The sequence below is a fragment of the Cyprinodon tularosa genome, unplaced genomic scaffold (genome assembly GCF_016077235.1).
Source record: "Cyprinodon tularosa strain WSP-4 unplaced genomic scaffold, ASM1607723v1 ctg313, whole genome shotgun sequence".
Lineage (NCBI taxonomy): Eukaryota > Metazoa > Chordata > Actinopteri > Cyprinodontiformes > Cyprinodontidae > Cyprinodon > Cyprinodon tularosa.
The window spans coordinates 1,069,157-1,093,127 of NW_024039023.1; the positions used below are offsets into that span (position 1 = coordinate 1,069,157).

At 39.4% G+C, this 23,971-nt stretch overlaps 1 protein-coding gene across 1 annotated transcript in view; it reads right to left on the reverse strand.

Annotated features, from left to right (window-relative positions):
* Positions 1-292: 292 nt before the first annotated feature.
* The window catches only part of arsb (arylsulfatase B), a 42,852-nt gene continuing 19,173 nt past the window's right edge, over positions 293-23,971 (reverse strand). Inside the window, exons 6-8 of the mRNA XM_038292484.1 lie at positions 23,108-23,178; positions 4,445-4,576; positions 293-1,563 (exon numbers count right to left, since the gene is read on the reverse strand). Coding sequence (XP_038148412.1) covers positions 1,298-1,563; positions 4,445-4,576; positions 23,108-23,178 — 469 coding nt within the window. The 3' untranslated portion in view covers positions 293-1,297. The remainder of the gene's footprint in view (positions 1,564-4,444; positions 4,577-23,107; positions 23,179-23,971) is intronic.

Consider the following 23,971-nt stretch of genomic DNA (forward strand, 5'->3'; position numbering starts at 1 on the left):
CAGTCGAACCGAACGGTTCGGACGGTTTTCATAAATCGTCCCATCCCTAATATATATATATATATTTAGGCAGAACAAACATATTTGCATTCCTGATTGTGAGTAGATTAATGTATTTTTTTGCTAATTACATAATAGAAACATGTTAGCGGACAATTATTTCCCAGAAGAAAATCCCTTTATGGATGGTTGCATGGTTACGCAGAATCAGAACAATATCATCCCAGGTGAAGGAAACCTTGCTAGTCATCCAGCCGATATTTTTGAGTAAAATTAGCTTTTTTTTCTTTTATTGAATCAGCTAATACAGCGACAGATTCATTCAACAGCCAAGCCTCAAGATCACATCAGCCGCATGCAGTTCAGCTCCCTCCATTTAGTAAAAATATGTCTTGTTTACTCTGATTTCTTAATGTTTCTATAGATTGAGACCTGTTCAGCATGTCGTGTATTTGTTATCATTGCCATTTTTATCATCCAAATGAGGGAAGAAAAAGCTACACCAGCCACCAACTTTGACTTGCAGCCGCTGTCAAACAGATTTTCAACATTTCTAGGCTGTTAACCAGCTATCAAAGGAAATCAGCTGTGCTAAAGCTGTAAAAACTCTAAAACCTGCAGGACAGCGGCCCTCGAGGACAGACTGTGGACATGCCAGATTTAAAGTATCAGATCATAAACACTTCTGGCATTATTAGTCCAAACTTGACATCATAATGCACTCCAAAAAGGGTTCATCAACCTGCAAATTCAGATAATATATATATTTTCTTTATTTTGAAGCCACCATGGGAAGGTTAAAATGGTTTTACATTCATTTAAAAGATTATGCTGCCTATTCTGTAGGTATTGAATGTAGGTATTCAGTTACTCTGAAAGAATAGCTGAGAAAGAAAAATAAAACGGGACCTAAAGAGGTAATGATTTGCATTAATTAGAACATTATTAGATGCAGATTTTTATTTTTTTTTCCCTTTAGAAAAAGTCACCAAATATATTCTGGATTAATGATTGTTCAAGTGCGGCTTTAACATTTTTTATTTCTCAAACATGTAAAAGTCTGATTTTTCCCAAAAGGAGAAAAACTGGGTGCAAATTCCAGTTAAAAAAGAACGACAGATATGGCCTGGCATTAAGAGACCATTTTTTGAAAAGCTACCTTGAAAGCAGTTTAAGCAAAACTCAGAATCTGAAAGAATTTGTTCATAAAAACAATATTTACATTGTTCTCTGCTGTTAGATTTCACAGTAAACAAAGTGCAAATAGAAACCTTCATGATGTCTCCGTTGTCTCCGTCTAAGCCCAAGGCCCCCAGGCTCCAGTGGGGCCCGGGTCACATCTGGGGTCATCTTTAGGGTAGTTTATGGGCAGTGCAGTTTTCTGGTGCTCTTCGAGTCTATTGAGGAGATACTCAACCACATCGGGGAAATGAGCTGACACCTCATTTCTCTCCTCGGGATCTTTCTCCACGTCAAACAGCATGACGGGTTTCAGTGGATCCTCCTTAGAGAGCTCAGACTCAGAGCTGTTGTGGCCGGGTCGGGGGAACCAAACTTGACAGCCTGGGAGGGTAATAAGATAAGGTACTTGCTAGTAGACACTCTGTATACCAATTAAGCTGAATTACTCTGTTTCTATGTATTACTATGTATGTATAATTATAAAAAAGGTATCTCTGAATTTAAACTTTGTCCCACAAAGGGAGACACATGAGATCATGTCTTAAATGGCTGAAAAATAACCTGCTGGCATTCACAAACTTTTAATATATTGTAATGTAGACCATCTTGATGTCAACAATACAGAGTCATCTCTTTTATAAAAATCTCATTATTTAAAAATATAAATCTCTCTCTATTGCTTAGTCCCAGGATGAATAGATTTACTCCTCCACCACCTTTGGAAGATTGCGTTTATAGAAACCGCTTTTTAAGGAGTTCGCTGTTTGGACAGTTTCCTTATCGATGGGTCAAAGGCATCCTAGGATTAGAGGAGGCTAAAAATGTATTGTTCCTACAGAACATGTCAGAAACAGAGTTAAAAGCAGATGTGGATTATTTAAAAGAAGGAAGGAAGGAAGGAAGGAAGGAAGGAAGGAAGGAAGGAAGGAAGGAAGGAAGGAAGGAAGGAAGGAAGGAAGGAAGGAAGGAAGGAAGGAAGGAAGGAAGGAAGGAAGGAAGGAAGGAAGGAAGGAAGGAAGGAAGGAAGGAAGGAAGGAAGGAAGGGGTGCACCGATTGCAGTTTTCTGGCCGATTTCCGATCACCGATCTTTAAAAAGTCTGACCTGCCGATTCGGATTTTGGTTAATACCGATTTTATTCTTTTTTTGCTATAACCAACACTGTGTTACAAGATCGCAATTCACTTTCAATGTTACAATCTTTTCTTGAAAAACATGCCCTTGAACGATAGCCTTGAACCATTATAAACTTGTTTTAACTGCCCATGAGGTAGAGCCTTGACATAGAAGTTAATTAAATAATAAATATTAATTAAATAAAACAAACTTAAGACTACAACATTGGTCTTTTGATTTTTTACATTTCAGAAAACAAAACTTCAACAAAAGATCAGATTAGAAAAGTGTTTTAAGGTTCTTACCAAAAATAAAGTGCACAGTAGTATTATTATATATAGTAGTATTGCTTTTACAAAATCACAAGGTTTAAGGTCCTTTGAGAACATACTAGCAACTTAAAAGAAAATCCCCCAATGCAGCAGCTTTGTGTGCATTTAAATGTATAAGCCATCTAAACAGTAACTTGCAAAATCTAACAATACTAAATCTTCTAACAACATTATCAAGGGTAAGCTTTGATCTCAGTCTTATTGGAGTCACTTGAGCATTAGTGGCAGGTTTTTCTTGATGAAGAAAAGCATTTCTGCTTTTTCACCACTCAGGCGACTTCTTTTCTCATCTACTACATGTCCAGCCAAGCTAAACAGGTGTTCACTTTCAATGCTTGTGCATGGGGCAGAGATATAGGTTTCCTCGTAGTAGCTTTGTTTTTGTTTCATCAACAGCGGGCCACCGATGGACTCTTTTCTTCCAGTGGCTTTCGCTTTAGCCATAGCTTGATTGTTCTTTTCAAATGCTGCATATTCAGCGGCGTGGTGGTTTCTTAAATAAGTATTAAAGCTTTTGGAAGTGGTTCCACCCCGACTAATTTCGGCCTTACAAGAATTGCAAATTGCGAGCTTTTCGTCTCCTTCTTTAACAATATAATATTTCCAAACCAACGACATACAGTAGCTGCTCCTGGTGACCTGTGAACTGCAACACCGGATGTTGTTACAGTTCACTCGACCCGGTGGGCGGGTCTTTCAGTCAGCCGTCTCTAGGAGCAGAAAAAATATGGAATAGCAACTGATTTTAAGACACTCGCGGAGGTAAATAGATCGGTGGTTAAGATCGGTTTCGTATGTATATATCGGTCGTTCACCAATCACCCTAAATTAAGGAAATCGGGGCCGATCGATCAGCCATCCGATTTATCGGTGCAGCCCTAAAGGAAACCAGGACGGAAGGAAGGAAACAAGGACAGAAGGAAGGAAACAAGGATGGAAGGAAGGAAACCAGGACGGGAGGAAGGAAACAAGGACGGAAAGAAGGAAACCAGGAAGGAAGGAAGGAAACAAAGACGGAAGGAAGGAAACCAGGACGGAAGGAAGGAAACGAGGACTGATGGAAAGAAAGGAGGACGGAAGGAAGGAAACAAGGACGGAAGGATGGAAACAAGGACGGAAGGATGGAAACAAGGACGGAAGGAAGGAAACAATGACAGAATGAAGGAAACCAGGACAGAAGGAAGGAAACTAGGATGGAAGGAAGCAAACAAGGATGGAAGGAAACCAGGACGGAAGGAAGGAAGGAAGGAAGGAAGGAAGGAAGGAAATGGCATAAAGAGAGAATGAAAGAAAGCTATAGAAAGAAAGAAACATAAGAATGAAAGAAACAAGAGCACAAAGATAGAAAGACAAAAAAACAAACCAGGGAAGAAATGGACACTAGAAAGGAGACAAAAAAGAGAGCCAGAGCAGAGAGGATAAAGAACGGAAAGAGACACTGAAGAAGGCAGAAGACAAGGAGGGAAGGGAAACATGAGGGTTTTATTGGAAGGATGGAATGAGGGTGTGGAAAAAAAATAATATTTAGCTATACTCTTACTTTTCCTGCACTTATCCAAAACCTAAAAAATATTGATATTAAATTCCATACTTTCCAGACTATATAACAAACCCCAGAAGTCACTCTGTTTGAAATATGCTACAAAACAAAACAAGCACCAGAATCCATCTAAACATGATAATAGTAATACTTTTAACCTTTAAAAAGCTTTATTTCCTAATAAAGGTTCATGGAGTTAAAAAGTAAATGTCATTGTGCTGTTAGTGATTTTCTGCTCTCAGACTAAACATGTCATTACAGCAAAGATCACTGACCGGGGTATCCAGTCAGCAGCTTCCAGTTGGAGGATCGAATGGCTGCGTGAATGGACACATTGAAGCTGGAGTTGGCCCTCCACTTTTCAGGGGACCCCCGAGCCAAAGTTAACGGGCTCTGCCTGCCAGGACCTGCGGAGAGAAGACAACGGTGCTGAGCTTTCCAGGTCGCCCACCTTCAATAACATTCAGAAATGCTGATCCTGAGGATATCAGACCACCACTGGACACAAAGCCCCTTCTGTGGGTGTCTGTGTAAACTGGACCAGGAGGAAGACCGGCAGCAAAACTTAGTGCATACCTGAACATCACAGTCCGTATCAAATGAAGGTGTCAAAATAAATAAAACCTAAAGGAAGGCTTGCTTTTGTGGGAAAGAAAATAATAAAGATCAGTTGTGAAACAGCAGGAACAGAATGGTTTAAAAAAAAGCTTGATATCATTTCTTGTTTAAAAATGTACTTATGTCTTTTATAAACAAGCTAACGTTTCTTAAGGTGTTGATGAAATGTCTGTGAAAGACTCCTGCTAAAATTCAATAACATTAGTAAAGCCATGCTAGAGCAAAGTGAAGCCATCCTGAGTTTGCTATTTAATATAATATTAAAAACAAGCTGATTTACCTCACATTTTCATCCTCTATCTAAAGCCAGAAATAAGTAAAAAAAAAAAGAAAAAAAACATCCAAAGTAGCAGTAAGGCATTCAATAGCCTTATATGTTTAATAGTCCTATCAATAAGTTCAGAAGATGCGAAACTGGACCTTTTTCCACAAGATGAGATGGGATGAAAAAGGATGGCGGTGAATCTAAACGTCATTAAAAAGGTTTCTTGAAGAAGTGGTTGTGTTTGACAGGGATTTCTTGTCTTCCCCATGTATCCACAGGCCAAGATGACCGGGCTTGAAATGTTTAAAGAATAAATCAGGAACTATTGGAAGGCGTTTGGGGCAAAAATTAAATCAAAACAAGTGTGAATCATCCAATCTAAAACAACACTATAATTAACTTCTACACTGTCATTAAAACATGGTTGAAATGCAACTTTTGAAATAATGTATGAATATTTATGCATAACCTAGATCCACACTGCATACTGTACTTCTGATTTTACTAATTAGACAGTAATAAGAGGCACACACCATTACGAGGTGAATATGTAATTCAAGCCGTTTGGCAATCAGGTTATTATTTCAGTGCAACAGTTGATGAATGAATGGTTTAATTCGGAAGTCTTCAGCAGGGGGTCCGTGACCCCTAGGGGGTCCATGGAGGTACTGCATGGGGGTCGCAAAAGTTTTGGTTGATTAAACTTATTTTTTAAATTCCCCACTGCAATTTTTCCACTAATTGAAATGTCTTTAAATACACATTAACATGAATTCAACAGACTGTAGTAAACCGATAAATGGAGGCAGAAAATGTCTTTCAGTCATCAATGCACACATTCAGCGACAAACAGGAGCTCTTTCAAGCTGGGAACCGTTTCATTCACAACACCTGTCCCATCAACCAGGAATCAGAATCAGAAATACTTTAATAATCCCAGGGAGAAATTATTTTTATTACATTTCTCCATATGTAATAGAGTGACTATATGACCAATTTGATATAACACAATTTCATACAATATATATAATTAGGGGGTCCCTGCTCCATCTCGCCATCAGTTTGGGGGCCCTTGGCCTGGAAAACGTTGAAGACCCCTGATTTAATTAATCTCGTAAGTTAAATTTTGGGGGGACTTTATATAGAAGGAGAGCGGTTGTGAACAGTAGCTTTTCTGATATTGACACAGATTCTCGATTAAAGTTATAGTGGAGGATGTTCTTGTTCCGGGTGGATCATCTAAATAAGTGGTCCTCCTAATTGTCAATCAATCTGGTAATGTGTTTACATAAGGCTATCCTACGTGCTCTTCTCCATTTTCAATTACATAGTGAGTCTGACATAGTGGAAAATTATGCAAAAAGTAACTGTTAAACAGAGCGTGCATGAGGAGAAGTGGGCTCGTTCATGCTCTGATACATGTTTAATAGGCGTTTCCTCTCAGGAGCGGGTTCAGGGTTGTGCATGTGCATTTTTTTTAAAAGGAGAGGGCGGGCCTTTACAAAAAAAATCCTCCATGATACCTTTCTTTTTTTTTCTTTTTTTTTTTTTGGGGGGGGGGGGGGTGTTATTAAATATCATAACTCTATTATGATATTTAATAAAACTAAGAACTGTTAAGTATTTTTTTCATAGTCTCAAATTTTTATTTTTGTTTGCATATATTTCTACCCCTGTATGATACAGTTCAGCTGGCAGATGTAAATTCAACCAAAGAAGGATAATATAGGTTAGGTGTTAGGTTTTTTTTTTCAGTTCAATTACAGATTCAATAATTAGCATTTTAAAGGATTTCTTACAAGTATGCAGAGACTAAAAGTATTTTCTTAAAGGAGTGTATACATTTAATGACAATTTTCTTTCCTTTTAGGCGTTTTCTTAATAAATTATTCTTAATATATGGCATTAAAGGTGCAGTAGGAGATCTTTTCTGACTCATTTTTTAACCATGTGGCCTAAAGATCTCCACACAGCCGCTTAGCAAGCAGTGAAATAGAAGGTCTGGAAGTGAAACTAAAATAAATGGTCCTCGTTACAAACACACATTCCGCTGTACACTATTGGTTCCTGACACGTCAATCATGCTTGTCTGCTTGTCCCTCCCCCTTGTGCGTTTACCGTGACACATTAACGAATCGATCCCCCAACGCTCATGCAGGATGGCCATGGCTGGAAGCTAGTCACTGTTATGCTACGTTCACACCTAAAGCAGCAAGAGCAGCAAAAACGTGCATGCTGCTTCATTTTTGATGCTTGTACAAGTTTAGATCTGATGCCAGGCTGGAGCATCTTTGCTGCTCTGGCTGCACGGTGGAAAAGTGGTTCTGATGCTCGTTGGGCGGAGCTACCCTATCCTTCCTTTGCCTGTAAAATTGGCAGCTATATTTGCTGTGATCAGCGGCTAAAAAGTAGTTTGAATCCTGAAAACATGGTCAGTGCAGTCAGTTCATCCAGATTACCATCCTGCCTTCAAATATTATCTCTGTCAGAGTCGCTCAGACCCCCGTACACCGGCGGTGCACTGTCACTGGGAATCCCATTCAACAGCAGCCTCTGGCCCAGTGGTTTTTAGTTTTTCATGTACGTAATCCAAACAGCAGGCACCAGGATAATAAAAGCTAGCATGATGCCGGCAGATTTCTACATATTAAGTTAATTGTAATAAACTGTTTCAGAGGAGTGATCATAGCGCTCTACATCATTAGCGCTGTGTCCCTCTCCCTGCCAGCTCCCTCTGCGACGTGCTGCTGCTCAGACGCGCTGTGGGACCTTTCGCTGTGCCGTGATGAACACCTCAACAGACAGAATGCACATTCATGTGGCGTGGTTTCGAGGGGTGATCTGAAGGGAGAGGCATGGTTGTGTATGTTCAAAAATATAGCTTCCTGGAACCGTTTTTTCCAAGGTCTCCTACAGCATCTTTAAAGAAAAGGAGATGATTTCAATTTCCATGTTGTTTTAAAGTAGGTGGGGAGGAATTCAAACCAAACGAAGAAAAAAAAAGTGTGAAAAATTTGATAAGTAAGCAGCTTTTAAGAAGATACTTTGTTTTAAGCATCATTTTCCTCAAACTCGTTGAACCCGACTGGAGGAAGTCGACATGGAGGTGATGCAGTTGATTCAGCATCGGTTCTCCATGCCTACCAAGCACAATGAGTAATTTTTTCATCAAGCAGCTCTGCAGATACACACAAAGGATAAAATCAAAGCAATAGTCGCCACCTGGCGAACATCTACCTGCTCCGTAAAACGTGAGCACTTTATTTTCTATCCTTTTATTGACAATGTCCAGAATTTTTCTGGAGCCTCCCACGGGGAGTTTATTTCAACGCCCCTGGAAAAATGTCTCCCAGAAGGGGAGCACACATGTCTGTGATTTCCAAAAGAAGGAGGAAAACCTGGAGCATTCCCAGGTTCATGCCGTGGCTGACCCCAGCAATGTGCTCCTGATTAGGCAGATTTGCAAGTGATCTCAGCCTCTCGGCACTGTCAAAAACAAGTTCTTCCTCGCATTTCTTTGTGTAAGGATGACGCCTGCGTTACCGGTTGGAGCTCCATCAGCGCAACAGCAACGGGCCTCAGAGCCAAAACATTTCCGATCTCAGCGTTTCTGAACCGCGTGATAGAAGCTACCGCGTACAGTTCTTCACCCTCTGTTGCGCAAGTGACATGTGGGCATCTTAATAGCTCTTGCATGCCTTCAGCTGGTCTGCTCAATGAGCAGAGGTCTGAGATAAGCAGATTCACAGGACTTACACTCTTGCACAAGGAAGCGGGAGCACTGGTATGTGCAGCGCATTGCAAAAACATTCATTTCCTTTTAATTGTACACATTCTTTCACTCTGCAACTAACTTTATATGATAGACCACAAAGATGCCGATAGTTTTTAATTATTTCCTGTATGTGTAGGAAAACTAGGGTGTGAAAGCTGGTCAGAATCAATCGGAAAATGGATGGAGCTTAATACAGGAAGAAGACCTGTTAGAGGGGGTTCATCTCTTAGCAAGAACAACAGCTCTGAACATATTATATCAGGGCAGTATTAATAAAAGTGTATCCATGGCCCAGACAAAGTTCAAACCAAATTTAAACAGAGGAACTGTGGCAAAGGTTGAAAATGGACGCTCTTCATCTAATAAGACTGAGATTGAGCCATTTTGGGAAGAAGAATGGGTGGAAGTGTTTGTCTCTAGACGTGAAAAGCAAAATATTACCCAAGTGCAGGCAGACATGTGTCTGGGATGTATTGACTAGAGGAGATTAAGTCCAAATATCCACCACATTTCTAATATTTCACTTTCTCTAAGTGTTTCAAGTCTTTTTTTTTCTTTCCATTTGACAATGATGCACTGCTTTGTTTTGGTCCAACAGATTCCAATAAAATACACTAAAGCTTGTGGTCCTTTTTTGAGAAAAAGTGAAAAAATTCAAGGCTTGTGCAGCAGGTGCGAACATTCATCATTTGAGCTTTAAAAACACCAGGGTTCGATTTGCTTCCTAATACTCAAACTCTTTCTAGCTTAAGGAATTATGGAGCTCCACACTTTCCCCCACATGTCCAGGTGTTTCATTCATTCCACGGATAAACTCGGACACAGATCGACTTCACAGAGGATTTATTCATGGAGCCATGCCAGCGTGGTGGAGAACAGTGAGGAATATTGGGAAATAGAGAAAAAGCTAGAAAGGAATTTCGGGTAGGGAGTGTTAAAGGTTTTGGGCCAAGTCCGAGACGCCTTTCACCCCCTCTGCCTCTCCCAACAATCGTGAAGTTCGGGGACCCCTCTGTTACACATTTAGCAGACCTCCCTCTGCTCATTCTTTGAGCCCTACAGGAAGAGGAACCTTCAAAGCCGACTTGAAAGGAGGAAAGTATGTTTAGGGGAAAAAAAAAAAGAGAAGAAGTCTTTTCATGAATTAAACCAAGAAACCTCAGAAGAATGACAAGAGACCGAGGGGAAAAGGGGAATGGACATGAAGGACCTAAAGAGAGGCAGCCTCAATAGGGCAACAGAAAGAGGAGAGGAATTCCAAAAAGCAGGAATGCTGAGAAAGAGATGCTGGCTGTCAATTTGGTTGTTGACAATAAATATTTCAACATAAAACATCATGGTGAAAGCTTGTAAAGCTGCTGTTGTTTTTCACCGGCTCCTCTTATCTTGATGATTTACATAGTGACGAGCACCAGTAAACTTTGAGAGGAATCCGATTACCATGGGATGCGGGACGATAAAGAGTCCCGTTTGAAGACACACAGTAAAAATCGGCAGCTGGACATTAAACATCTAAGTTTGTATAATATGGAGACAATTGCATCACATTGCTTCTAATTTTAACCTATGTTGGGTGCAAACACCTTGTAAATTTAAGTGGCGGCCCAGTGGTTAGGGCATAGACCTTGGAATCCTGAGGTTGTGAGTTTGAAACCCACTCCTACAGACTGTTAACCCCTGCAGTGGCAGCCCACTGCTCCCAAAGGGGATGGGTTAAATTCAATGGAAATTTCTCCAATGTGAGATCAATAAAGTTCAGTTGTTATCATTAATTATTAATAAATGATTTAGCAAAATTAAAAACTTCCTGCAAACTCAAAAATGACACAAAAATACATGCAAAAAAAGGAGAAAAGCTTCAAACAGAGGCAATAGTGTTCATTGAACTATAAACGCTCTGCAAATACAAAACCTGATGCAAATACAAAAGGGATGCTAACACAACATCACACAAAGAAATACTGAAAGTAGCAAGAATAACCACAGTTAAGAAAACCTGCAAAATAGCATTGGATAATGAATGCACTCCAAACCAGTAGGGGGAGATGATTATAAACTCATTTGGGACCAGAAGCTTGAAAAAGACATAACTGGGATGCTAAAGCCAGGCTTACACTGTACGATTTTTTGCCCTTTTCGGGCCGATTTTCCAGTCGTGTGAGAATTTTTCCATCAGATTTTTCCATCGCCCCTCGTTACTCCTGTAACGAGGGGCACACAGAAGCATGGCGGGGATGTGAGTAAAATGGAGTTCTTTCTGTAAAATTGACAGATCTTAGTAGCTACATTTAATAAGCTATGTCTTGGTCCAAATACGTCGTTGCCTTTTCTTCTTAGGGCTTTCAGCACACAAAACTGCACAAATTGTAAAGGCAGCACGTTTCACTCTAATGAGCTTCATATTCCTCTTCTACTGGTATCGCCATCTCACTGCAGAGCCGAGTCTGACGGGGTTTTTAGACGTACAGTGTGAGCAGTTAGATCACATCAGAGCGTTGGGCCGCGCAGACAAAACCCTGAGGTTTCGCCGTACAGTGCTAGTTGTAGCTGTATGATTGAAAAAAAAAATCGCACAGTGTATGCCCGGCTAAAGAGAGTTGTTTAAGAAAAAAAGAATCAAAAGAAAATGTACCTTTTTTTCCTCTTTGCAACAGATCTATTGATCAGACATCCTTGCTTTTTACATATAGGTTATTGATTGTTTCCCTTTAGTGGTCTGGAGCAGTTCTCTGATGCAGCGCTAGTTTGCACCTTTAAGAACTTGCAGTTGCTTTTCGCTTTAGGCCTTTTCCCTTTGAATGTGGTTTTGTGTAAGCATCATTTATGTATTTGCAGCGTGTTTCATGTTTCCAAGGAGTTTCCACTTTACCGCTTTCTATTTTCTTGGAGTTCAGCTTTTCTTCTTTAAAGCATTTTTCTTCACATTTGCTTTTTGTTTTTGCTCCTCAACCTTCTTAACCTTAAAATCTGCTTTGAAACCATTTATTTGACATTTGCACTCCTCTCCTGCCTCAACCTATTCAAAAGTCAAGTACCGGTAGCTTATTTTCCTCCCATTTTCTCCAAGTTCCACAGACCATTAAAATTAAAAGGCAGAGGACCCACCATGAACATTCTTTATCTTTAAGTTCAGAAACGTGTTATTTAGATCTGTAGTTTTATTTTTTAATGCAGTGCAACCAACTGCCTTCAGTGTAACCTCAGGATAAATCCTGTCCTTTGATGATGGAGTCTGAGGTTTGTTAGAGAACAAACAGACTCATGAATACCAGGGAACCTGTAGTAAATCAAGCATTTGTGGCAGGATGTATAAATTGTTCTTTACAGGTGCTTTAATGATGAAAAGTTGGCTTTATACACCAAGATAAACAGAGAGGCTAAATAAAAGAAAAACAAAACACAATGCGCAACACCTTGAGGATTTAGATTTTTGCAATAACTGTATTATACATATAAATTTTATTTGTCCCCATCTTGTTATTTTGTTTATTTAGCAAAAAGGTAATTTTGAATCATATTCAATTGAAATCAATTTCAATTCAAAACCCTGTTAATCTCAAGGCACTTTACAGAGACAATTCAACCAGATCATCCAGTCAGATTGGTTCAAAGTTTTCTATCTAAGGAAAACCAGCTGATTGCATCGACTCATTGACTGGAAGGCAATTCCTCACACTAAGCATGCTTGTAGCGACAGTGGAGAGGAAAACCTCCCTTTTAACAGGAAGAAACCTCCAGCAGAACCAGGCTCAGTGTGAGCGGCCATCTGCAGAGGCCGACTGGGGTTCAGGGAGACAGAAGCAGACATATAAATGAAGTAGAGATACAAAAGGAACTGTGAAGCAGCTCCACAGGTGGCCCCGTCCGGGAAACACACAGCCAGGCAGACGAGCTTCAAGTCAGCTCCCATGTCACAGGATGAACTTTATATGCATTTGTGCATGGTAGCTTTGAATTTTAGGTTAAATTTACACAGCAAATTCGAAACACTTGTATTAAAATCTATGCAAGAGGAGTTTTTTATATACCACTCACAGCACAGTTTGTGTTCTTATGCTCCAGAATTTGAAAATGTGCAACTTTTTTTTGTAACTGTGAAAGAAATAGTTGTGAAAAAAAATCTACAACTACAAAACTCCGAAGTTACGACGCACAAATAGCTTTACAACAATAATTTTGGATCAAATGGAGCAAAACTGAGAATGTACTGTTTGTCTACTTGTACTCAACAGTTTAGAGAGGCGTAACAACACAAATCCTCCATTCTATTTCTCTCTACAATTTAAATTCAAAGTTACAGTGAACAAACACGCATTGATGGTTTTATCATGGGAATGTGTAAAGAAAAGTTCAGATATAAATATGATCGCAAAGCACTGCTGCTTTGATTATTCGCAAAGAACAAAAGTCGGTTGTTTCGCTCATAAGTTTGAAAACATTTCCCTAAGAGGCCGGAAACAAATGATCTTCCTAATCCCTTGTTTTCTACCAACAGCTCAAAAACAGCCTTGTGTCAAAACAGCTCAGCGAGATATATTGGTGTGGGCGTGTTGTTTAAATTACAATCCACAGCGCAGCGCTGAAGTCACAGGAAGAGACTCACCACATATTAAAAACACTGCGCTCTGGGTTATAAAACTGTCACACGGGATGCTACAATGATTGCAAGTTAAAGGATAAAACTATGGGATTCTAACTATTAAGTAATGCTGAAAACATCAGCGCCAGCATGTATTTAACTGGGTGACAACCATTTACTTCCTGTACCCATGGGAATCTGTCCCAACAGCCAACATGAGAGGGGTTGGATACACCCTGGATGAGTTACAGTGTGACGCAGGTTACCTAAGTTTTAATCTAATTTTATTTTGCTTACATACAACATCCATTCTGGATAAACAAGGAACGCATTTAATCAGGCAACAGATGCAACAAGCTGGGGGGCCTGAGTTTGACCAGCCATTAGCTTCCCTCAGGATTCCAACATTCCAGAATTTTCCAGACTAAAATTCCCATAGTTCTTAGTTCTTTCTGTGCATTTCAAAAGAAAGCTTAAACTTAACCACAAAATCTGATTAAATCACGACTACTAACAAATTGTCATGCCTCACCTTAATTTAAAAGCTAGATGGTTGAAACTTTTAAACAACATGGATTTGCAAGGTAATTTTGGTCCTGAAACACATTTAAAGCTACTTTTAGCCACTAGGGGCGTTGTACTGTTACAATATCAGTAATAAATAATCAGTCTCATGGGTTGTTTGTAAAGACAAGGCAACATTCAACGCTTTAGATTAAATCCTGCATAAGAGAACAATAAAAATACTTGTGATCAGGTAAGTTTTATCCGTTTTAGCTTAGTTCGATCTGGCGTTTAAGGGGAGCTCAGATTGCCATAAAGCTGTGCGTTGGGTCACAGGAATCATTCAGAGATGGATCAAATCTTCCTAAGCTGATTTTCTGAGAAAGACAGCATGGATACTCACCATCATGGGTGGTTCTAGACAGGCGCCAGTGCACATGTACAACTGGTCCCTTGGATCTATTTATTTTTTACCATTGCAGTTTATTCAAACAATGCTATAAAAATGAAGGCGGTGCTCTTTTAGCTCCAGTTATAATGAGATTGGATCACAGTTGAAACAAAGAGCAAGTGGCTATTTGACCTGTTTTTTGGAATAGATAAGACATATTTCTTTGAGTTGCATGGACTTAAAGCGTATTAAAATAGCAAAAACAACCAAATTTAATTTTTTCCTTCCCAACTCTGCCAAGAATTAAAAAAAGAAACCAGTAAAGGTTTAAAGTTTAAAAATTCAAGGTTGAGATGCAGCTTGATAAAAGGACATTTACCAAATATTGATTGATTGATTGATTGATCACACAGAGGAGTTACTCTTTATTTCAGCTCAAATAGTCAAAGGAGAAGATGGTGCCAAAGGAAAAAAAAGGTACAGGGGATATATACAGTATATTTGGGGCACCCGTATTAATCTTAATTATTTTTATTTCTAAATATTTGGGTGTTTGCAACAGCTATTTTAGTTTGATATAGCTAATAACTGATGGACACAGTAATATTTCTGTATTGAATAGAGGTTTATTTGACTAACAGAAAATGTGCAATATGCATTAAAACAAAATTTGACAGGTGCAAAAATATGGGCACCTCAGCAAAAAACAGACATTAATATTTAGTAGACAGCCTCTAGTCGCTTCCTGGAGCTTTTAATGAGTTCCTGGATCCTGGATGAGGGGATTTTTGACCATTCGTCTTTGCGGAACAATTCCAGTTTAGTTAAGTTTGATGGTCGCCGAGCATGGACAGCCTGCTTCAAATCATCCCACAGATGTTCAATGACATTCAAGTCTGGGGGTTGGGATGGCCATTCCACAACATTGGAATTGTTCCTCTGCATCAATGCCTGAGTACATTAGGAGTGGTGTTTTGGATCATTGTCTTATATATCCATCTGTGGCGTAACTTCAACTTTATAACTGATTCTTGAACATTATTCTCAAGAATCTGCTGATATTGAGTGGAATCCATCCGACCCTCAACTTTAACAATATCCCCAGCGCAAGCATTAGCAACGCAGCCCCAAAGCACGATGGAACCTCCACCAAATTTTACAGTGGGTAGCAAGTGTTTTTCTTGAAACGCTGTGTTTTCATGCCACCATGCATAGCGCCTTTTTTATGACCAAACAACTCAATCTTTATTCATCAGTTCAGTTCTGTAGCTTTTATTTGTCCCAGTATGGGCATTTTTTGTGCAGTAGCAGTACACCTTTCACACACACATTCACATTTAACAAATAAAAACACAAGAAACATAAAATATTTAAAAAAAGATAAAAGGTGGATAAAATAAGTAAATATGTGCAGTGCAGGGGATGAATAAGAGCGTATATGCATGTGCACAGTGTTTGTATCTATTAGTCCGAGGTGGTGGATATTTAAAACGGGAACCAGAGGGTAGAAACTGGAATTCGCTATGTAGGGGATGGGTGTAATTATCCAAGATAGACTCAGCCTTCCTAATTACCTGCTCTTCATACATTTCAGTCATGTTTTTCTGTTGAACACCGTGATCTTACTGCATACCTTAATAATCTTGGATATGGCATTTTTTTCCTGTACATTAAGAAGAGCGCACCAGCAGAGGGCAGAGAAGGTAAGTATGGATTCCATAAAAGATCTATAGAACATGGTCATCAGAGTCTTGTCAACCTGAAACCAGGACCTTATTCTAAAATGAAGCTGGCTTGTCCAAATGTGCTTTTGCAAACCTCAAGCGATTCTGTTTGTGGCGTGCTTGCAGAAAAGGCTTCTGTTGCATCACTCTTAAATGCAGCTTCTACTGATGCAAAGTGCGCTGAATTGTTCAACGTTGCACAGTGACACCATCTGCAGCAAGATGATGCTGCAGGTCAATGGAGGTGGTCTGTGGGTTTTCCTTGACCATTCTCACCATTCTTCTTCTCTGCCTCTCTGATATTTTTCTTGGCCTGCCACTTCTGGGTCTAAGAACTGTCCCTGTGGTCTTCCATTTCCTTACTATGTTCCTCACAGTGGAAACCCACAGTTTAAATCTCTGAGACAACTTTTTGTATCCATCCACTGAACGAATATGTTGAACAATCTTTGTTTTCAGATCATTTGAGAGACGTTTTGAGGATCCCATGATGAATCTTCAGAGGAGATTCAAACAGGAGAACATCATGCAACTGGCCAACTTAAATAAATTTTCTCATGGTTGGATACGCCTGGCTATGAAGTTCAAATCTTAATGAAGTTACCAAACAAAATTTGTGTTTCAGTAAGTCAGTGAAAAGTAGTTTAGGGTGTTCAATTCAATGAAATGATTAGGGTACCCAATTTTTTGCAGCTGTCAAGTTTTGTTTTAATGCATATTGCACATTTTCTGTTAGTCCAATAAACCTCCAGAAAAATAAATATTATTGTGTCCATCAGTTATTAGCTATATCAGAGTGCAAAAGCTGTTGCAAACACCCAAATATTTAGAAATAAAAATGATAAAGATTAGTAGGGGTGCCCAAAATATGTGAATATTTGGGCAAATACAGTAAATTCAACTGATGCTTTCTAGAGAAATCCCCTCAATAAATTAACCCTACGCTAACAAATCTTATCCCAAAATGACTAACATTTATGTCCAGTTCGTATATTTTTAACTAGAACCAGAGATTTGCTAAAATAAATAAACAAATTAAAGGGGTTTATCTAGATCAGGGGTCGGCATCCCGTAGCTTTTTCAAAAATGTATGAAAATTGAATAAAATAGATTGTTTGTTTTAATATGGTGTGCAGGAAGTCAAACAAACATTCATTATATTATTTTCCAATGCTGTAGAAATTTGTACCTTAAATAAAATGTACTCAATAAATGTAAAACTTTCTGTCAACGAAGATTTGCATTATAGCCTCTAACGCAGGTTTCAGCACGGTGCGGTGCAAGGCAGGTGGCTGCTGTAAACAAAGCGATGGATGTGTCTTGGGCCATGGATCCCAAAGGGCAAAAAAGGAAGATAGCTGATGAAAAGAATGGACCAAAGCATTTGCTTTTCTTACCAATGCGGAAGGATTGCCTGCATGTTTTCTTTGTAATGAGAAGTTGTAAAGTAATAAAAAGAGTCATTTGGAAAGGCCTTTTCAGGGAAGGCATGCTAAATATGAAGTGTGATTGCAGTAGGTTACTTCTGGATACATTAAAGGATTGCAAAGATAGATTTAAGAAGTGGATTGCATAGGGGTGTAAATAATAATTGTTTTGTATCGATGCATCGATCCGACAGCCGACGATCCGATTCATCGACACGTCCGCAAGAGAATCGATTCATGTTTTTTTTTCCTCTGGTATATTTTTATCCATTTGCTCCTGGGCGTAATTCTCCTCCCGTGCTGCGGCGGCGTTAAACCTATTTTGCCCTCCTACCTTGCTTCCTGGACATACTCTTACAGCAGTGTGTTGCAGTGAGCTTGACACAGAAATGTTTAAATTATGCTCAATATTGAAGCGTGGTCTGAGCTGCACACTGTGGGTCTAGATACGGCCGAGGCGGCGAGGAAGTGGGGGCGAGTTTAGTTCGACGACGGAGGGACATGAGGGCCAAAAAGGGATGAGATCCAGGTGGAAAAAGGGTCCCAGTGTTCTCCCGCACCTCGCTCTTCTAGAGGGTCAAACTTCACGAGTTGTTTTCCTCAATTTCGGTCATAAAAACAAAACAAGCCGGCCCCCTGTCTGCGGTCAGCTACAATTTGGGAGAGGTGCAGCAGTGTCTCTGTGAAGGGGGCGGGGACGTCTGGAGCCGAGGTATTTCATTGGACTCATTGCACTGATTATGTGCAGTATTTTTTGATGCAACTTTTCTACTTCTGTTATTTGCTGTTGTTTCTAAAAAAAAAAAAAAGCATAACGATATTACAGCTTTCATTGATTTATTTCAAACTTGAAACTTTGTTTAGCCTGTAAGGTGTAAAAAAAAATAAAAAAAATTTACCGATTAATCGAATCGAATCGTGGTGTATTCTTGAGTATCGAAAATAATCGAATCGTTGGGTCAGGAAATCGATACTGAATCGAATCGCCATGATGGATGTGATTTACATCCCTAGGATTGCATCTCCAAACTCCACTACTGCTGCTAGTTTCTTTGGAACATGGAAAACCGTCCACAGATCGAAGAGGTAGCGCTCTGATGCAGGGATGGGAACTTTCTTCCAATTTTTCCCCAAATCCTCAGCATAAAAAAATCTGATTTTTTATTGTGTTTCTATAATTTCATCAATGCAAAAAAAACAAAAAAAAAACAATATACATTAATTTTTGTAATGGAATTTAAACTTAAAGCACCAAATATTGTACAGCACAGTCGTGACATGAGTAACATTTGCTCCAGGATAAACCTTTAATCAAAAATGCTTATTATATATTTGAGCCCATGTAGTTCATTTTTATGATGGGCTAATACACTTAGAGCCCGTGTTGCCATGTGAGACTTATATAAGACTTTCACATTTTTGCGGCTCCAGACAGATTTGTTTTTTTGTTCCAATATGGCTCTTTGAGCAGTTAAGGTTACCGACCCTGATCTAGATGAAAGAAAAATGTTTAAACAGAGCTTAGCATAAAGGTTAAAATTATATAAAGACAATGATTTAAAAACTAAATGACTAAAGACTGCTGGATTGTTTTAAAAATCCCCACAAAGGATCAGGAGCTTATTTAGGAGCTACAAACTAGTATATCTTTATTTCGCTTTTTGGGATCAGAAGGTTCACATCTGTTCATCCACTGACCCATTACACCCTCCTGTGGCACATCTGTGAGGAATTTTAGTACAAAAAACAACAAAAAAAATAAATTGTGCCCCTCCTGTTTCTCCGCTATTCTTGAATGTCCAACATCAAGGTTGGAGTTTTCACCTCAGTCAGAAATAGCCGCCTCAGACCAGAGAGTCCCATTAGAGATGGAGGTGGTGGTTAGGTCCACAAATTATTAAGTGGTTAAGGCAGAGGAGTCCACTCCTCCATGTTTCCACAGTCATATGACCTTTTACCAGGAATCCTTCCTGCAATCAGAGGTTAAACAGCTCACACACACCCAGCTATCTACTGTGGACTGATAACAATGACGGATTATATTCAGCTTCATTAGAAATCAGGTAATTATTTATACTTTATTCTTATTTTTTACAGTTTATCACATTAAAATCACTAGTTTAAGTTGGTTTGTACACCACATTTAGTAAAGTGTTTGCTCTTATATGACAAAACACAGCCCAAAAGCACTCTGATAATTTGCTTGATTAGGCATTGTCTGATATTATGCAATTTTTTACCATATTACTTTGCCTTTGGAGCTGCTGTGTGAATCCAGACGTTCTTTTGGTATTTCCGTCCATGCTGAGAGGAAATAAAACAGATTTAAACCGGCAAAAGAATAGGACTATGCATCCCGCACAGCATGGACACAGGAGGAGGAGAGGCAGGCAACACGAGGTTTCCATCTTCGCTAGCTTTATCAAGCTGTTGGCCATATCCAGGAGATGAATCACGACTTGGACCGTTTCAAACGGGCCTATTAGGGTATTCTCCCTCAGATCAGGGACGTTCATATTTGGTAAAATAGAGGCTGAATCCAACAACCTGACGAAACCTGTTCCAGCTACAGGATTTACAGTCCAACTGGGACACATCCCCTATTATTACGATTAACTTTCAGGATTTCTTTCCTTCATTTCTTTCAGATACTCTTTAGAAGTTGGTTATTTATAGAATAGAACCGGGGGTAATCCTACAGTTATCGATTATATACGCTTATTCAATAATGATTCATTATCATTCATATTTAGCAAAAATCAACGGCAATTTTAATTCGGAGCACCAAGCTCAGACGGATTAAACAAACATTTAACCAGGTTATTATCTTTCCTTCATCATTATTCATGTGGTTCTTGCCTCATTTGCAGATTGTCTGTCACAAGTTTGGTACGTTCAAACTGAGCAGCCAGACACACCTAAGCCTAAAAGTCTATATAAATCACTAGAACATTTTCAAAACCACTCAGTTCATTCTGAAAACACCAACGAAAGGTAGCTAGTTAATTTTAAAGGTCCCATATTATGCTAAATTAGCTCTAAACATTTTCCAACAGTCATATGTGCTCTGAAGTCTGTGTATTTTTAAATACAATAAAATCCTATGTGATTAATGTGATTATTATGACAACTATTATAGTATTATAATAATAATGATGATTTTTTTTATTTTTTTTATTTATGCATTTCTTTTTTTTAATGCTTTTCTTTTTTGTAGTACTTTGAGGTCTTTTTGATGAAAAGTGCAGTATAAATCAAATGTATTATTATTATTAATATGTTCTCAAAATGCAAATTATGCCCTTTATGAAGTCATTCGGGGAATGAACCCCTCCCCCTATCTGAGCCTGCCCTTTACCAGGCGCCATCTCTCTGCTCACCAACGCAGACCATCCAAACAGATATGGCTAAGCTAAGAGCTAAGCTAAAAGCTAAGCACAGCAGCTCAAAAGTCATTTTTATTGCCATCATCTGAGCCTGTGATGTGGGTGGATTTTATTTCTCATGGAAATCTACCTGTTAAAACTCCAGAGGTTTTGCATCTGTGTGCGGAGCATTTTAAAGAGGATAGGTTTCACAACGTTGGTGCTAACAAAGCACACTTCTCCACACACCTTAAAAGAAATAGTGGATTAATACCAACTATCTATTGCAAAGCTGTGAAGGTAACGCCGGGCATACACTGTATGATTTTTTGCTCTTTCTTGGAACAAATTTATCGATCGGGTGGATTTCAGTTCAATCCAATTCAGTTTATTTCTATAGCGCCAATTCTCAACACATGTCATCTCAAGGCACTTTACAGTTAAACCAGATCATAAAGTCAAATTAATTCAAAGTTTTCTATCTAAGGAAAACCAGTTGATTGCATCGACTCATTGACTCAAATGCAATCCTTCACACTAAGCATACTTGCAGCGACAGTGGAGAGGAAAAACTCCCTTTTAACAGGAAGAAACCTCCAGCAGAACCAGGCTCAGAGTGAGCGGCCATCTGCTGAGGCCGACTGGGGTTCAAGGAGACAGAAGCAGAGATCAGCCTAATCGTGCGGCGTGCATCCTGTAGTGAACAGGGGGTAACGAGGGGGGATTAGCCTCTCAAGACCACCTCCCAATCAGGAATCCTAAGGTCGGGAGAGAATCAAACATGATGTTTGAAATCCAGTCTGCCATCGTAAGTTGGTTATGGACAAATCGCTCAGGCGTAAACAAGGATTCTTCTTCTGCTTCCTCTCAGATGAGAACACAGAAGCATGGTGGGGGAGCGAGTGAAATGGAGTTCTTCTTGTAAAATTGACAGACTGTAGTAGCCACATTTGCTCAGCCATGTCTTTGTCATTTTTTCTTTTTAGGGCTTTCAGCACAAACTTGCACAAATTGCCAAGACAGCACCTTTCACTCTAGTGAGCTTCATGTTTAACAGGAGGCATCGACACTTCTGTCTATGTCCTCTTCTACACGTTTGGCTTTCAGATAGACAAGTCCGAGTAGCGCCATCTCACTGACGGGGTTTTAGACATTCAGTTTTAGCAGGTAGATCTCAGGTAGATCTCATCTACGCGTCGTGCATCGGGTCGCACGGTTTGAGAACATGCATCATGAGCTGTGAACTTTTAAACCCTGCGGTTTCGTCATACAGAATGAATTGCATCTGCTTGCAACGATTGAAAAAATCGTACAGTGTATGCCCGGCTTAAGAGCAGGACAAGACTTTTTTGTGTCAGAATGCCTGGCCTTTAAACACATTAGCATTGCAGCTAAAATGTAAGTCCTTATCTGCTTTGATAAACAGGTGATCACTATATGGGAATAATCACTATATCACTAAATGGGAATAGGAGTCCTTCTGACATTCGTTAGCTTAGAAATAGGTTTTTATTCATCAACATACTAAATATTTACATGTTTTATAATCTTGTATTTGCTACATAGAGAAGTGTACATTGTCTCAGGATCATGCATTTGTTGTTATTTTTGGAAGTTAACTTTGTATTCTCCCATATGGTATGTGTAGTTTGGTTGACGGATGAATTGTCTTGGTTTTAAAATGAGTCAGTGGTTTTTGTATTACGATGTATATAAAGCAACATACTTGTTTTTTAGAATTTGACCCCAGGAAGACAGGCTGACTGCATGATCGTTTAGCACTCAGGTTAGGCTGATGTGTTAAGCCTCATTACTCAAGTCATGAGGGCGAGATAAGACCTATTATCTGGCCATATAACAGTTGAAGCCTGGCAAAGTGAAGGACGTGTGATGCTGTGGGCCTGTTTATCATCCGAAGACCTAAAAGCCATGGAAACCATTTGGAGTGAGCTGGAAGAAGAGAGAATAAGGTACGACAAAGAGACTGAGCATTACGGGGGAAAATTAGGCAGGTAAATTTTGGTCAAGAGAAAAAAAAGAAAGAAATAAGATCCTTCTCCTTGGAGGAGAACAAGTCCCCTCCTACTGGTGCTGTAGGAAATATAACCAGTAGAGGTCAGAAGAATAAATGTCTAAATGACCTCAATGAACGTTCACCTCATTCTCAATCTGTTTGGTCAATCTTTAAAAGTTAAAAGAATGCTCCAAAGCCTGAATTGTCAGAGCAAAATGCAGAACATATCTGGACAGTGGTTCCATATGATTAATCCAGATAGAAGAAGGAACTTACATGGAGCGAGGTCACTATACAAAGGGTCAATGTTGTGCAGCAGCTCCAGTCTGGGCGAGGCAAAGCCTTTGCTGCAAGATAAAAAGGGCCGTTAGTATTAAACACATGGACACACGTGCATGGTGACTATATCTCACTCATGAACAGAGAAAACCTCGATCTGGGATCTGGAAATGTGAACCAGCTGGCTCTGACCACGTTCCACAGCAGAGAAAACACAGCGCTCAGCCCGACCGCATGTCCTGATAACACAACTAAAATAACTCTCACTCCGCTGCTGCCTGCTGGCCTCCATTTTTACTCCACCAGGCCGCTGCTTTTAATTATTAAGCCGGCCACTAAAAGTTAGCAGGGAATGATCAGATGATTTGTGCTGGTCCATTGGGTGGAGAGGAGCGCTGGACTGATTTATAAATATAAAATATAAGACAAAAATTGGAATTCCCTCTTTATAGATTCCTTCTTTACTTTACAAACACGTCCAATTGTTTCAGGAAAAAAAAAAAAATCTAAGATTTTTCCTGAAACAATTTCAGACAACGATAAACGAAAAGAAAACGGTTTTTAAATAAAGATTAAAGGAGTGCAGGTGGCGTAGTTATTAGCGCGCATGACCCAGGTTTGAATCCGACCTGTGGTCCTTTGCCACATTTCTCTCTCATACGCCCTTTCCTGTCAGCCTACTCTCGAAAAAACGAGCCGCTAGTGTTTTTATTAAAAAACAAGCACTTAAAATGAACCTGTCTGACAACACGAAGTAGGCTGAAAGATTTCAATGTAGCTGAAGCTACCTTGATCAGTTACCTTTTAACATTAGACATGATTATCTTTTTGAGTTCTTTGAAATAAACATATCTGGCATAT